Source organism: Stomoxys calcitrans, chromosome 1 (genome assembly GCF_963082655.1).
Source record: "Stomoxys calcitrans chromosome 1, idStoCalc2.1, whole genome shotgun sequence".
Classification (NCBI taxonomy): Eukaryota; Metazoa; Arthropoda; class Insecta; order Diptera; family Muscidae; genus Stomoxys; species Stomoxys calcitrans.
In genome coordinates, this window is record NC_081552.1 from 150233098 (window position 1) to 150245139 (window position 12042).

Here is a 12042-nt window from a genome sequence, read left to right on the forward strand (position 1 = left end):
CGTAATATTCTTCACCTATTTAACCCATTAACGTTTACCTGTTTAACCCATAACAACCAAGGCCGCACAAAATGACAAATTTTTGACTTCATTTATATCATTTATATTATAGGATCATTAAAAGCAACAGGTAAAAGGCTTAAAATGACAGTCTTTTTACACTGAATGCTTGGTACCTTTGTAGCTTTTACACATTTAACCCATAACATATACCTATTCGACCCATAAAAACCCAAGCCACAAAATATTGTATAATTCTTTTATAAGGATCATACTGTTTTTTTTTTACTGAATGAAAAGGTATTTTCCAGAAAAATTAAAGGTATTTTCGTTTTTCATGGGCTTCAACATAACAGAATTGGTACACTAGAATCCCTTCATATTTTTCATATGATCTGACTCGCTCTATTATCTGATAAAGCTCCTAAATAAAACGATTTTACTTTTTCAGTCCCCACTATAAAGAGAAAAGGCGAGGCAAAGAATTTGACAAATGCGATCAATAGTAGAGGGTACTTAGCAAAACTGAACTTAGCACGATTTTACAAGTTTTTTTTTGAAAAAATCTTCAAATGGAATATTTTCGTAAGCCAAACCCTAACAAATTTAAAGAAAGACCAAGATTTCTTATATACCTAGTTAAACCAAACGGGTCAAAATGACCGTTTAAATTTTTGGCTGGCAACTTTACTTACTTTACATTAATTGGCTATGAAATAACATTTGTTCGACTAGCCGAACGTAGAATTGCGTTCCAAATGCCTCGAACGTCTGCGCTCATTCTAAAATCTCTGACATTAAGTTTCGAAGTGTCTCCCACCACTTGATCTTTCCATTGGGCTTTCAGTCTTCCCGGTTTGCGTGTACCACAGTGTTTGCCTTCAAAAGACCTCTTTGCTGGAGCTTCTTCATTTATTCTGACAACATGACCTAGCCAACGCAGCCGTTGTATTTTGATGCGTGTAACTATGCTGACGTCGTCATACAGCTCGTGGTTCATACGTCACCTATATTCTCCATTAACGCAAACGGGTCCATATATTTTACGGAGAATCCTTCTCTCAAATACTCCAAGCACTGCCTCATCTGCTTTCACAAGTACCCCTGCTTCAGAATCATATAGGTTAGGTTGAAAAAAGGGTGCAGATATTAATCCGCCCCATGCCACTATGGACATACACCTAAGCCAGTAATCGGCTTGTTGTGCGCTCTAAAAACTATGAAGTAACCTCTAAAAAGAACATGTTAAGTTAGGAATTCCGTGCTACTTACAATATCCTTAATTGTTTTCAATAACACTCCCCTAAGTTGGTTTATGTCTGGCATTTTGTCCCCACCTAAGTGCTGGTATCTGTTAGATGCGAAAGCCGGGCAGTGACAAAGAAAATGCTTCAACGTCTCATCATCTTCCCCCCATGCCCACATGCTATCACTTGCCGCACTGATTTTACATAAGTGAGCTCGTAGTCCTATGTGTCCTGTTATGATACCAATTGCTATACTGACCTCCTTCTTGCTTCCTTTCAGTAATAGCCTCGTCTTCTCACGATCTGGATCCCCCCCATAGGATTTTCGTTGTCCTACCGACCGTTTCGCTGTTTCACAATGTTGCATGCGCATTCGTCGCCCACTCCCTTAACTCGGACTGCGTCGTCCCGAAAGGCTTCGGGTTAACCAAGTTTATTGACGGCAGTTTCTGGCCTTCACCGCCAAATCGTCTGCCCTTTCATTTCCCCTTGTTCCGTTATGGCCCGGTACCCAAACGATGCGGATTTTGCCATCCTCAGAGAAGACGTTAATCTCCTTCTTACACTGCAAGACTAGTTCGTGACCTTACCGTCCTGGTTGTTATTGCCCTTATGGCAACTTTACTGTCGGTAAAGATGTTCACACTCGACTCGACGTTAGCACCACATGACTTCACGCATTTCGTGATCGCCCGGATCTCCGCCTGCAGGACCGTATTATGGTCTAGCTTTGATCCATCCGTGTAATATGATCTTCCAGGTGGCAATACTAGGGTTCTGTCAATCGAAGACTGTGCCGATGGCGGCAGTGCCTCGCACTCGACTTCAAGGTTCATTTTTGGTATCCGACCGGAAACATCTTCCCTTCCTTCCAGGTTTTCTATCGTCGCCTCGATTATACCGCGATGGTATGAGCTGCTTCCATCCTCAATCCATTCTCCAGTCGCATTAAGTCTCATAGCCGCAGTGGCTACTCACACTTAATTTGTATGTCAATGGGTCGGATATCTAGAATAGTCTCCAGTGACCTAGTTGGCTTGGTCCTCATCGCTCCCCCTATGCCAAGACAACATGTTCTCTGAACCTGTTGTATGGTCCTTGTGTTGCACTTTTTCTCCATAGCAGTTCTCCAAATTACTGAGGCTTAAGTAAGTATTGGTCTAATCACGCTCCTGTAGAGCCAGTGGACTATCCTCGGATTCAGGCCCCATTTCGAGCCAACGGCCCGTCTACATAGTGCCCAACATCTGTGAGCTTTCTCAGTACGCTCCTGAATGTGACACTTCCAATTCAGTTTCCTGTCCAAGATCACACCTAAGTATTTGACCTTGTCAGATAACATAATCGTCTTATTGAGGAAACGTGGTGCGTTAAATTGGCCCACCTTCGTCTTCCTCGTGAACAGGCATATTTCAGTCTTCTCTGGGTTAACATTGAGACCTCTGGGTCTAGCCCAGTCATATGCCATATGCAAAACCCTTTCGGCCCTTCTGCAATGCTCGTTCGGATCCTTACCCCTTAGAAGTATTATAACATCGTGCTTGCCTTGCCGGGCATAAGTATAAACACCATCCTTGCCTCCTGCCAGGCTTTCGGAGTATATGGAAGTCCTATGCACGCTGTGAAAGTTTTGGCCAAACGAGGCGCCAGATAGTCTGCCTCATTCTGTAGTAACGCCGGAAATATCCCATCAGGTCCGGGTGACTTAAATGGTTTGAAGCTCCTCAAGGATTCCTTCACCATAAATTCCGTTATTATAAACCTTCGATCAATGCATTATTCCAAGATTCCGGTGTCTCCGTGAGTCCCGTCGTATCCTGTGGAAATGGGTTTCATCAAAAGCCTCAAGATGTCCTCCGTTGTCTCTGCTCTCACTCCCATGTCGTCTACTAAAGTTTCAGTTTGGACATGGGTTTTTAAGAGAAACTTTTTTATCTTGGCAGCGTCATTAACGCTATCGACCTGGTCGCAGAAAAGCTTTCAGGAGGCACGTTTTGCCGCTCTGGTAATATTATTGTATTCCTTGAGCCGTGTGTGTAATACACATTCCAATAAACTTCCGCTTTTTTTACGACGTGCTCTGTTAAAAGAACCATATAACAACATGGGTAGTATCAGTGTCTTGTCGAGAAGTGGCCTCGTTTCTAAACTGTTTACTTAGTCCAAAGTAGCATCCGCCTCATCAGCGTGTTGCCTCCGGCCCTAAATAGTTCAGCGGTCGGCTCCTGCTGCCTTGTTATTCTTTAGTCGGGTCACTGCTACTTGGACCTCATGCTGACTAGGAGGTAAACATTCTATACCATCATCATTGATTGGTTCTGCGGTATCCTCTTCGCCGCCAACGTCGGACACTAGCAGTTGGGTAAAATTTTCTTTCCATATCCTCAGCATGTTGTCAGTTACCAGATTCCCTTCTTTGTCTCTGCAGGAGAATGTGCCTGCACCAAAGCCATCTGTTCGATGTTTAATTCTTTGATAGAATTTCCGGCCTTCATTCTAGCTTCTGTACATCTCAATTCGCTCACACTCACGTCTTTCCATTTGTTTTTTCTTTCTGCGGAATAGACGTTTCTCCTCTCTCCTTTTCTCCCAATATCTATCCTTCATCTACTGATTGCAGAGCATCTCGACCCCGTTGGTCGTACCATGCGTTACTTGGAGGAGGCTTCCGGTACTCAAGTACGAATTTCGCGGCATTTTCCATGGAGTGGGCAATAGTTTGCCACTGTGCCATTATATCATCGGAACAAGGAGTGCTTTTATGAAGCAGATGGGTTAGACGAGTGGAGTATGGCGCTGCCACCTGTTGTGTTTGCAGCTTTTCAATGTCCAGCTTCCGTGCAGTGTCAGATCGTACCTTCCTCGCCATGTTCAAACGGGTGCGAACCTTTTACCTGCAACAAGGTATTGATCCGAATCTATATTCACTCCACGGATCGATCGTACATCTAACACGCTGGATGAATGCCTTCCATCTATCACAACGTGATCAATTTGGTTTCTCGTGTTTTGATCGGGTGACAGCCATGTGGCTTTGTGAATATTTCTATGTTGAAATCTGGTGCTACTAACTACCATGTTTTTTGCCGCGGCGAAATCTATCAGCCTCAACTCATTACTGGACGTTATCTCGTGGAGGCTAAACTTTCCGACTGTTGTACCAAAAATGTCTTCCTTCCCTATTTTCTCACATTAAAATCACCCAGAACGATTTTAATATCACGGACGGTGCAGCGGTCATATTCTCTCTCTAGGCGCTCGTAGAAAATATCCTTGGTCTGCTCGTCTTTGTCTTCCATCGGGGCATGGGCACAAATAAGGCTGATGTTGAAGAATTTGGATTTTATGCTTTTATGCTGGAGACAAGGTGTTTCAGTCTCCGACTAACCATAGATCCACAGCCAAATTCATGCCTGGTGTTATGGCAGCTATAGTACAGTTCGTCACCGTTTGGTGCTGTAGTGACGCCATTCCCAGTCCATCGCACTTCCTGTAAGGCGGTAATATCTGCCTTGTACTTCTCCAATACATCCACCGGTGCGTATACTGCACCTTTTCTATAAAGAGTGAGGATATGCCAGGTGCAGATCCGCAAATCATGGTCCTTTTTCATTTGCGTGGGTCGGCAACGTTGGTGGGTCCGTTTTTACTATTTCGTTGTTTCTCATAGTTTCTCTCGGGTTACTGACCCAGCGCCCCAACCGCATGGATTTTGTGGGATTGCACATGTATCCCTCGTTGTGGCGAGCCGCTTGCTCCAAGATCCGACGCTCTCCCCTAATCTGGGAACAGACGTTGATGTTGGCCATTGGTTATTTGAAGGAGCCAATAACTCGCCTTGTCATCTCGAATATCATTGGCACTCAGTATTTAGTTAAGAGCCAGTGCCACCTGACTCCTCACTGAGACTGCCCGCGGCCGCATTTGCAGCTACTCCTCATAAAAACAGAGCTTTCCACCATCCGCAACCTGTGGACGCGCCCGGTAGCTTTCAGCTAAGTTTCCCGTGATAACGATGGATACCACACAAGTCGGAGCTCAAAGTTCCAACCTGTGTTGTGCTCATAGTTATCCCGTGTCGGTCGGGAGCTGACAACTTCAAATATTTTTTTTAACTATGAGTTTGTTAATGAATTTGTTCCGTATGGTTCCGTAATGGCACCCAAAATCAATAGTTGACTGATCGGGACAATATGGGACTCAAATGAAAGGTATTTGGGAGTAGAGTACGACGAATGTGGTATTGAAAAATAGGTCCAAATATCAAGGAGGCCACTCCGACCTCAAAACTACCCAAATAGGCATATTCTACGATCATGTCAATATTGAGCTCGAATGGAGTAGAGTACAAATATGACATTAAAAATGAGGTCCAAATAATGGGGGCCGTCCCACCCCCATAAACCACCCAAATGGGAAAATTACCCAATCAAGACTATATAGGATTCAAATGAAATGTACAGGGTGGCTGATGAAAGCCGCTACCAAAAAAAAATGTAATAACTTTTTTTCTATTTAATAATAATAATTTAATAATTAATTTAATTAATTAATTAATTAATTTAATTAATAATAATTTAATAATTAATTTAATAATTTAATTTAACATGAATAAAAGAAAAATGTATTCCATACACCGAAAAAAAAATGTAGCAATATTCATCATTGTAGCAATATTCATCAGCCACCCTGTATATTGGAGTAGATTACAAATATGACATTAAAATGTATGTCCAAATATTTGAGGGCGCAGCGGACCGGGGCAAATTCAGTTAGAATTCGTAAATAAAAGTAGGCGTACTAAAGTTTCTCATTTCATATAGAAAAATGAAATATATCCCAAGAAAAGTTTAGAGTTTTCTTATTCGAAGAAATACCGTCACTTGGAATGAAAATGTGCTTCCATTTGATCAAAAGCTTCCCATATTCCTCTGCAAATTCGGTTTCAGTAGTATTTTGATAAAATTTGGCGATCAGTGGTCCAATTTAATACAATGACCGATAAGTCAATCTAGGTATAACACATAGTTATCTCCGAAAAATGGCTGTTTGAGCTTTCTTTTTTCGGCCTTATTGAGGTTCCATTGCAGGATATTGTCCAGCTTTAGACCATTGTTAAATGCTTTCTATTCAAAGAACAGCATAGCAAAAAACATTTTAAAGTCAGCAAAAGTGTTTTGTTGCTAGGAGAATTTTACTTGACTGGCTATCCGTATCGCGATTTCAATTTCGACCAAGAAATATCATCAGCGGACGATATCAAATGGGTCAAAATGACCGGTTCGTCATTCTAGTGTTAAATATTTTAGCTTTTAGCATATTTTACCAATATCCACTCGTTGGCAGATGTCTTATGGATTGGGAAATATATTAAAATAAGGTTAAAAATGTTTGCCTATTGTGATACAACAGAAATTGGAGAAGATGTATACCTTCTAGTTTCTAACGTTGAACCATTCATATCGCTTTAAATTTCTCAAAAACTTGCTAATGTTCACATATGCTAATTTAGACAAGTGCTTAAAGAAAAAAGAACTCAAAGTGGAACTTTTTCATTTTACCAGTAAGGGACACATACACAGCAGATTTTCTATAATCTTCTCTTACTCAATGTCTTTACATCTTCTGTTGAACTCGTTACTTGAATCCTTAGACCTATCAACTTATTTAGGCTCTACACCACTGCAGGGCATTTTTCCCATCAATAACAGTGACCTATAGTGACGGCCATGATGATGATTGAACATCAATGCGGTAGATGTCTTCAAGTTTAGATTGGTCATCTGCCGTCCGTTGCCTTTATTTCGAAGAATAAGCTCCCGTATTGCTAGATGCATACTCAAACATTCTTTATTTTACTACAAAAATACAACTCTTTCCAATTTCAGAGCAACCGACCCTTCAAAAATATGTGACGGCATACGCAATTGTTGGGACAAAAGTGACGAGAGTCCTGTATTGTGCAACTGTACGACAGATCGTTACCCGTGTGGACCGTAAGTGTAATTTCAGTTTATTTTTGTCTAGCAAATAAACAGTACTTGATAATATACGAATATATGGTGCATAACATATGGGCTGTAAAGTCCATGTATAAATATATATATATAGATATATATATGTATATATATATATATATATATATATATATATATATATATATATATATATATATATATATATATATATATATATATATATATATATATATATATATATATATATATATATATATACAGGGTGGCTGATGAAAGCCGCTACCAAAAAAAAATGTAATAACTTTTTTTTCTATTTAATAATAATAATTTAATAATTAATTTAATTAATTAATTAATTAATTTAATTAATAATAATTTAATAATTAATTTAATAATTTAATTTAACATGAATAAAAGAAAAATGTATTCCATACACCGAAAAAAAAATGTAGCAATATTCATCATTGTAGCAATATTCATCAGCCACCCTGTATATATATAAATAACCCCATGCTCTAAAGATATAGGAACGATTTAGTTTTATAATACAAGAGCATTTGACTTTGAGAAAGACATGTTCATAATGTCTACCGCGTTTTCTCACAGCTCAACAGATTTGGCCCCCAGTGACTGCGAGCTGTTTCCAAACCTGAAACAAATTCTCCAAGAAATAATAATAATGGCGTTCGGAAATGGGCCATATCAGTTCAGATTTGGATGCAGCCTTCATATAAAATGATCCATCGATATAACTTCCTTAGCCCCTAGAGGCCGCAATTCTTATCCGATTTGGCTGAAATGATTTCTGCTATGATCTCTAACTTGCATGCCATTTTAAACCGATCTCCCGAATGTACTTCTTGAGCCCCTAGAATGCGCTATTCTAACCTGATTTGCTTGAAATTTTGCAAATTGACTTCAACTATGACCAACAAGATTCATGTCAACTATATTTAGAATAAGTCTATTAGGGATTTGACTTCTTAAACAGCTACAGTAAACATTTCTTACCTATTTCTTGCCTATCTATCTATTGAGATAAATCGTGCAAAAGCTTGACAAATGCGATCCATGGTGGAGCATATATATGATTCAGTCCGGCCGAACTTGGCACACTTTTATTTGCTTTTATGAAATATCCTACGGACTTTTCAGCACATGTGTTATGTATACCCCTTGGACAGTTTTATCCGAAATAATATTAAATTTCACATATATCAAATATAAGTTTAAGTGAAAAAATCAGCATATTTAATCTTGATTAATTAACCTTTAAGTTAGTTTTTGTTTAATATTTGTAAATGAATCCAAATAAATAATTTCATCGTACTTATTTAATTCCTGCAACAGTTCATGACCAAAAGTAAAATTTTTAATGTTCTTAGGTTCGGCCAGGAGTGCATACCCCGTGAATTTGTGTGTGACAAGGAGCCAGATTGCCCCAATGGCGAGGACGAACGCTACTGCTTTGGCCTAGAACAGCCAATTGCACAAAAACAACAGGCACAACATCCAAGGTTGGTCATTTCCAGTTTCTTGTGTTCATTTTGATTACAATTAATGTTAATGTTCCTTTAACAGCCATAATATACAATCACCGCAATATGGGCAGGTTATTGAGCAAAGTTATGGTGTCTGGCACACGAAATGCTTCCCAAAATCGTCACCGCCCAATGTGACGGTAGTGCGTCAGATATGCAGTAAATTAGGTTACAACCCATATCTACAACCCAGTTACCGTCTCATAGACGACAGTCGAAATGAAGTTATTGACACCCGAGAAGCGCCCGATCAACGTGGTCGGTCCTTTAGTAACGCGAGCATAGCCGACCTATACCGGCCTTCAACGAAGGCGGTTATCGCCAATAAAATGTCTCCATTACTGCTAAACGACGACTTGATTTTATTTGTGAAACCTAGTCGCCCTATTGCGGAATTGGAGCGTTTGAATTCCTCTGAATCAGAAGAGTGTTTGAGACTGGAAATTAAATGTTCATAGCACCGTGTGTAGTATTTAATAATGCTTAAGCTATTTTAAGTCTAGATTAGGATTTTTTTTGTACTTTAAATAAAAACCTTAATAGAAAAATTCAGTAAAAAAATAACGTAGTTTTCCTTTAAATCGAATTAGCACCATAATAAAAAACATGTGGTGCTTCTCAGGGTCATTGTTATTGAGTAAACCAAAGTGAATGTATTTTTATGAAGTATTACAAAGATCACTGTAAAGTTACAACACTATGTATGGCAATTAAAGCCACACACTCAATGTATGACAACTTTTGTCAATTTCGTCCAAGACCCCATAAAGTTTTATATTCTTGATCGTGATGACATTTTAAGTCGATCTAGCCATGACCATCCGTCTATCCGTCCGTCTATCCGTCCGTCTATCCGTCCGTCCATCTACTTCTTATTGGTGCAAGTCGGCTGGGATTGTAAATGGGCCAAATCGGGCCATGCTTTGATATAACTGCCATATAACCCGATCCCCCGATTTCAATTCCAGAGCTTCTAGAGGGCGCAATTCTTATCCGATTTGGCTGATATTTTGCAAGTTGGGTTTTGTTATGACTTCCAACAACTGTGCCAAGTATGGTTAAAATCGCAACCTGGCTAGGTCCCTGATGGCAGCTATATTTAAATGTAGCCCGATCCTGGCCATATTCAGGAAAGATGTCGGGAGTCTTAATGCTATGCCCTGTTTCAAATTTCAGGAAAAATCGGGTAAGAAATCAGATTTGTCTATATATGCTCCGATCTGGACCATATTTTGTTTCGATATCGACGCGCCTTATCTCACTGTCGCAAATTTCAGCGTACTTGGGAGATTAATGCGCCTATTATGGACTTAAGACCCAAAATAGACAGATCGATCTACTCCTATATGGTAGCAATTTGTAAATATTGCCCAGCATGAAAGCTTAATGTTCCGCATTTCAACGAAATCGGATAATAAATAGGCCTACTACGGGCTTAAGACCCTTAATCGGCATATCGGTCTATATGGCAGCTATATGTAAATATGGCCCGATATACACGATGTTCATATCGGATATTTGGGCTGCCATTGAATTGCACTGTTTCGAATATCAGCGAAATCGGACAAAAATTTAAATCACCATATCGGTCTATATGACAGCTATATCCAAGCATAGTCCGATTTGGGCCATTAAAGAACTTAAACTGCGTATTGAAGAAATACCAGTCTGTGCAAAATTTCAACTCAATACCTCAATTTTTAAAGACTGTAGCGTAATTACAACTGACGGACACACGGACGCACAGACGAACGGACATTGCCAAATCCGTAGATATTTCAATGTTTTGCAAACGGTGGGTACAAAAATGATTAATTTTTCCTTTCTAATCACAAACAAGTAAAATGGTGCTAAGTTCGCCCGGGCCGAACCTTGAATACCCACCACCTAGGGCAATATGTAAACCACCTTTCGTCATAATCCGATGAAAAATGTGTAATTTGTGCCCCCATAGCAGATATGTCGCATTATGGTCTGATTTGAATCAAATTCGTCACGGACGTTAAGTGGTCTAATAAGTACAAGTCATTGTTCAATTTTGCAGAACAGAATATTGTTTTTTTTGACAGACAAGGATGCCGAATAGTCTAACATAAGCCACTGTGTCAAATCGGATTATAAATGTGCCTTTTATGGGACCAAGACTTTAAATCGAGAGATCGGTCGATATGGCAGCTATATGCAAATCTGAAACGATCTGGGCCAAATTGAAGAGGGATGTCGAAGGGCCTAACGCAACTCACTGTAACAAATTTCGGCGAAATCGGAAAATAAATGCGCCTTTTATAGGCCCAAAACCCTGATTCGAGAGACCGGTCTATATGAAAGTCAGAAAGTTGTCGAAGAACCTAACACAACTCAATGTCCCAAATTTCGGCGAAATCGGACAATAAATGTGCTTTTTATGGGACCAAAGCCTTAATTCGAAAGATCGGTCTATATGGCAGCTATACCTAAATCTGGACCGATCTAAGCCAAATTGGAGATGAATGTTAAAAAGTATAAAATTTCGGCTAAATCGGACAATAAATGCGCCTTTTATGAGCCCAAAACCTTAAACCGAGAGATCAGTCTATATAGGGGGGCTAAAAAATGCAAATTTTGTCCATGAACATTTCACTAAGAAACAGGGTCAACTTCTCACATATCAATAAGTGCAGTCCGATTCAAGTTTTAACCTCAATGATAGGGGGCCTCCGTTTTATAGCCGAGTCCGAACGGCGTGCCGCAATGCGACACCTCTTTGGAGAGAATTTTTACATGGCATAGTACCTCACAAATGTTGCCAGCATTAGGGGGGAAAACCACCGCTGAAAATTTTGTCTGATGGTCTCGCCTGAATTTGAACCCAGGCGTTCAGCGTCATAGGTGGACATGCTAACCTCTGCGCTATGATGGCCTCCGGGGGGCTATATCAAGATATAGTCGGATAGAGATAGAGCCATCTTCGAATTGACAAAAAAAAAGGATCTATGCAAAGTTTCATCTCAATATCTCTATTTTTAAAGACTGTAGCGTGATTTCAACAGACAGACGAACGGACATGACTCGATCGTCTTAGATTTTTACGAAGATCAAGAATATATATACCTATCATTAACAAATAAAGTAATGTAGATACGAGAAAGACCCATGGCGCTGGGTACGATCAAAGCCTGCAGAGCTAATGTTGCTTGCTATTGGCTGATAGATTTCGATCTTAACTCACTATGAGCTCCGTATCAATTGCCCTAAATACTGTATTGTGATTTATGGAACTCCAAGGAAAAAGCGAAG

General features: G+C 39.8%; 1 protein-coding gene across 1 annotated transcript in view; it reads left to right on the forward strand.

Moving 5' to 3' along the window:
- The window catches only part of LOC106092275 (serine protease nudel), a 54304-nt gene extending 45032 nt beyond the window's left edge, over positions 1–9272 (forward strand). The window contains exons 15-17 of the mRNA XM_059360744.1: positions 7136–7243; positions 8611–8742; positions 8807–9272. Coding sequence (XP_059216727.1) covers positions 7136–7243; positions 8611–8742; positions 8807–9224 — 658 coding nt within the window. The 3' untranslated portion in view covers positions 9225–9272. The remainder of the gene's footprint in view (positions 1–7135; positions 7244–8610; positions 8743–8806) is intronic.
- The last annotated feature ends 2770 nt before the right edge of the window (positions 9273–12042 follow it).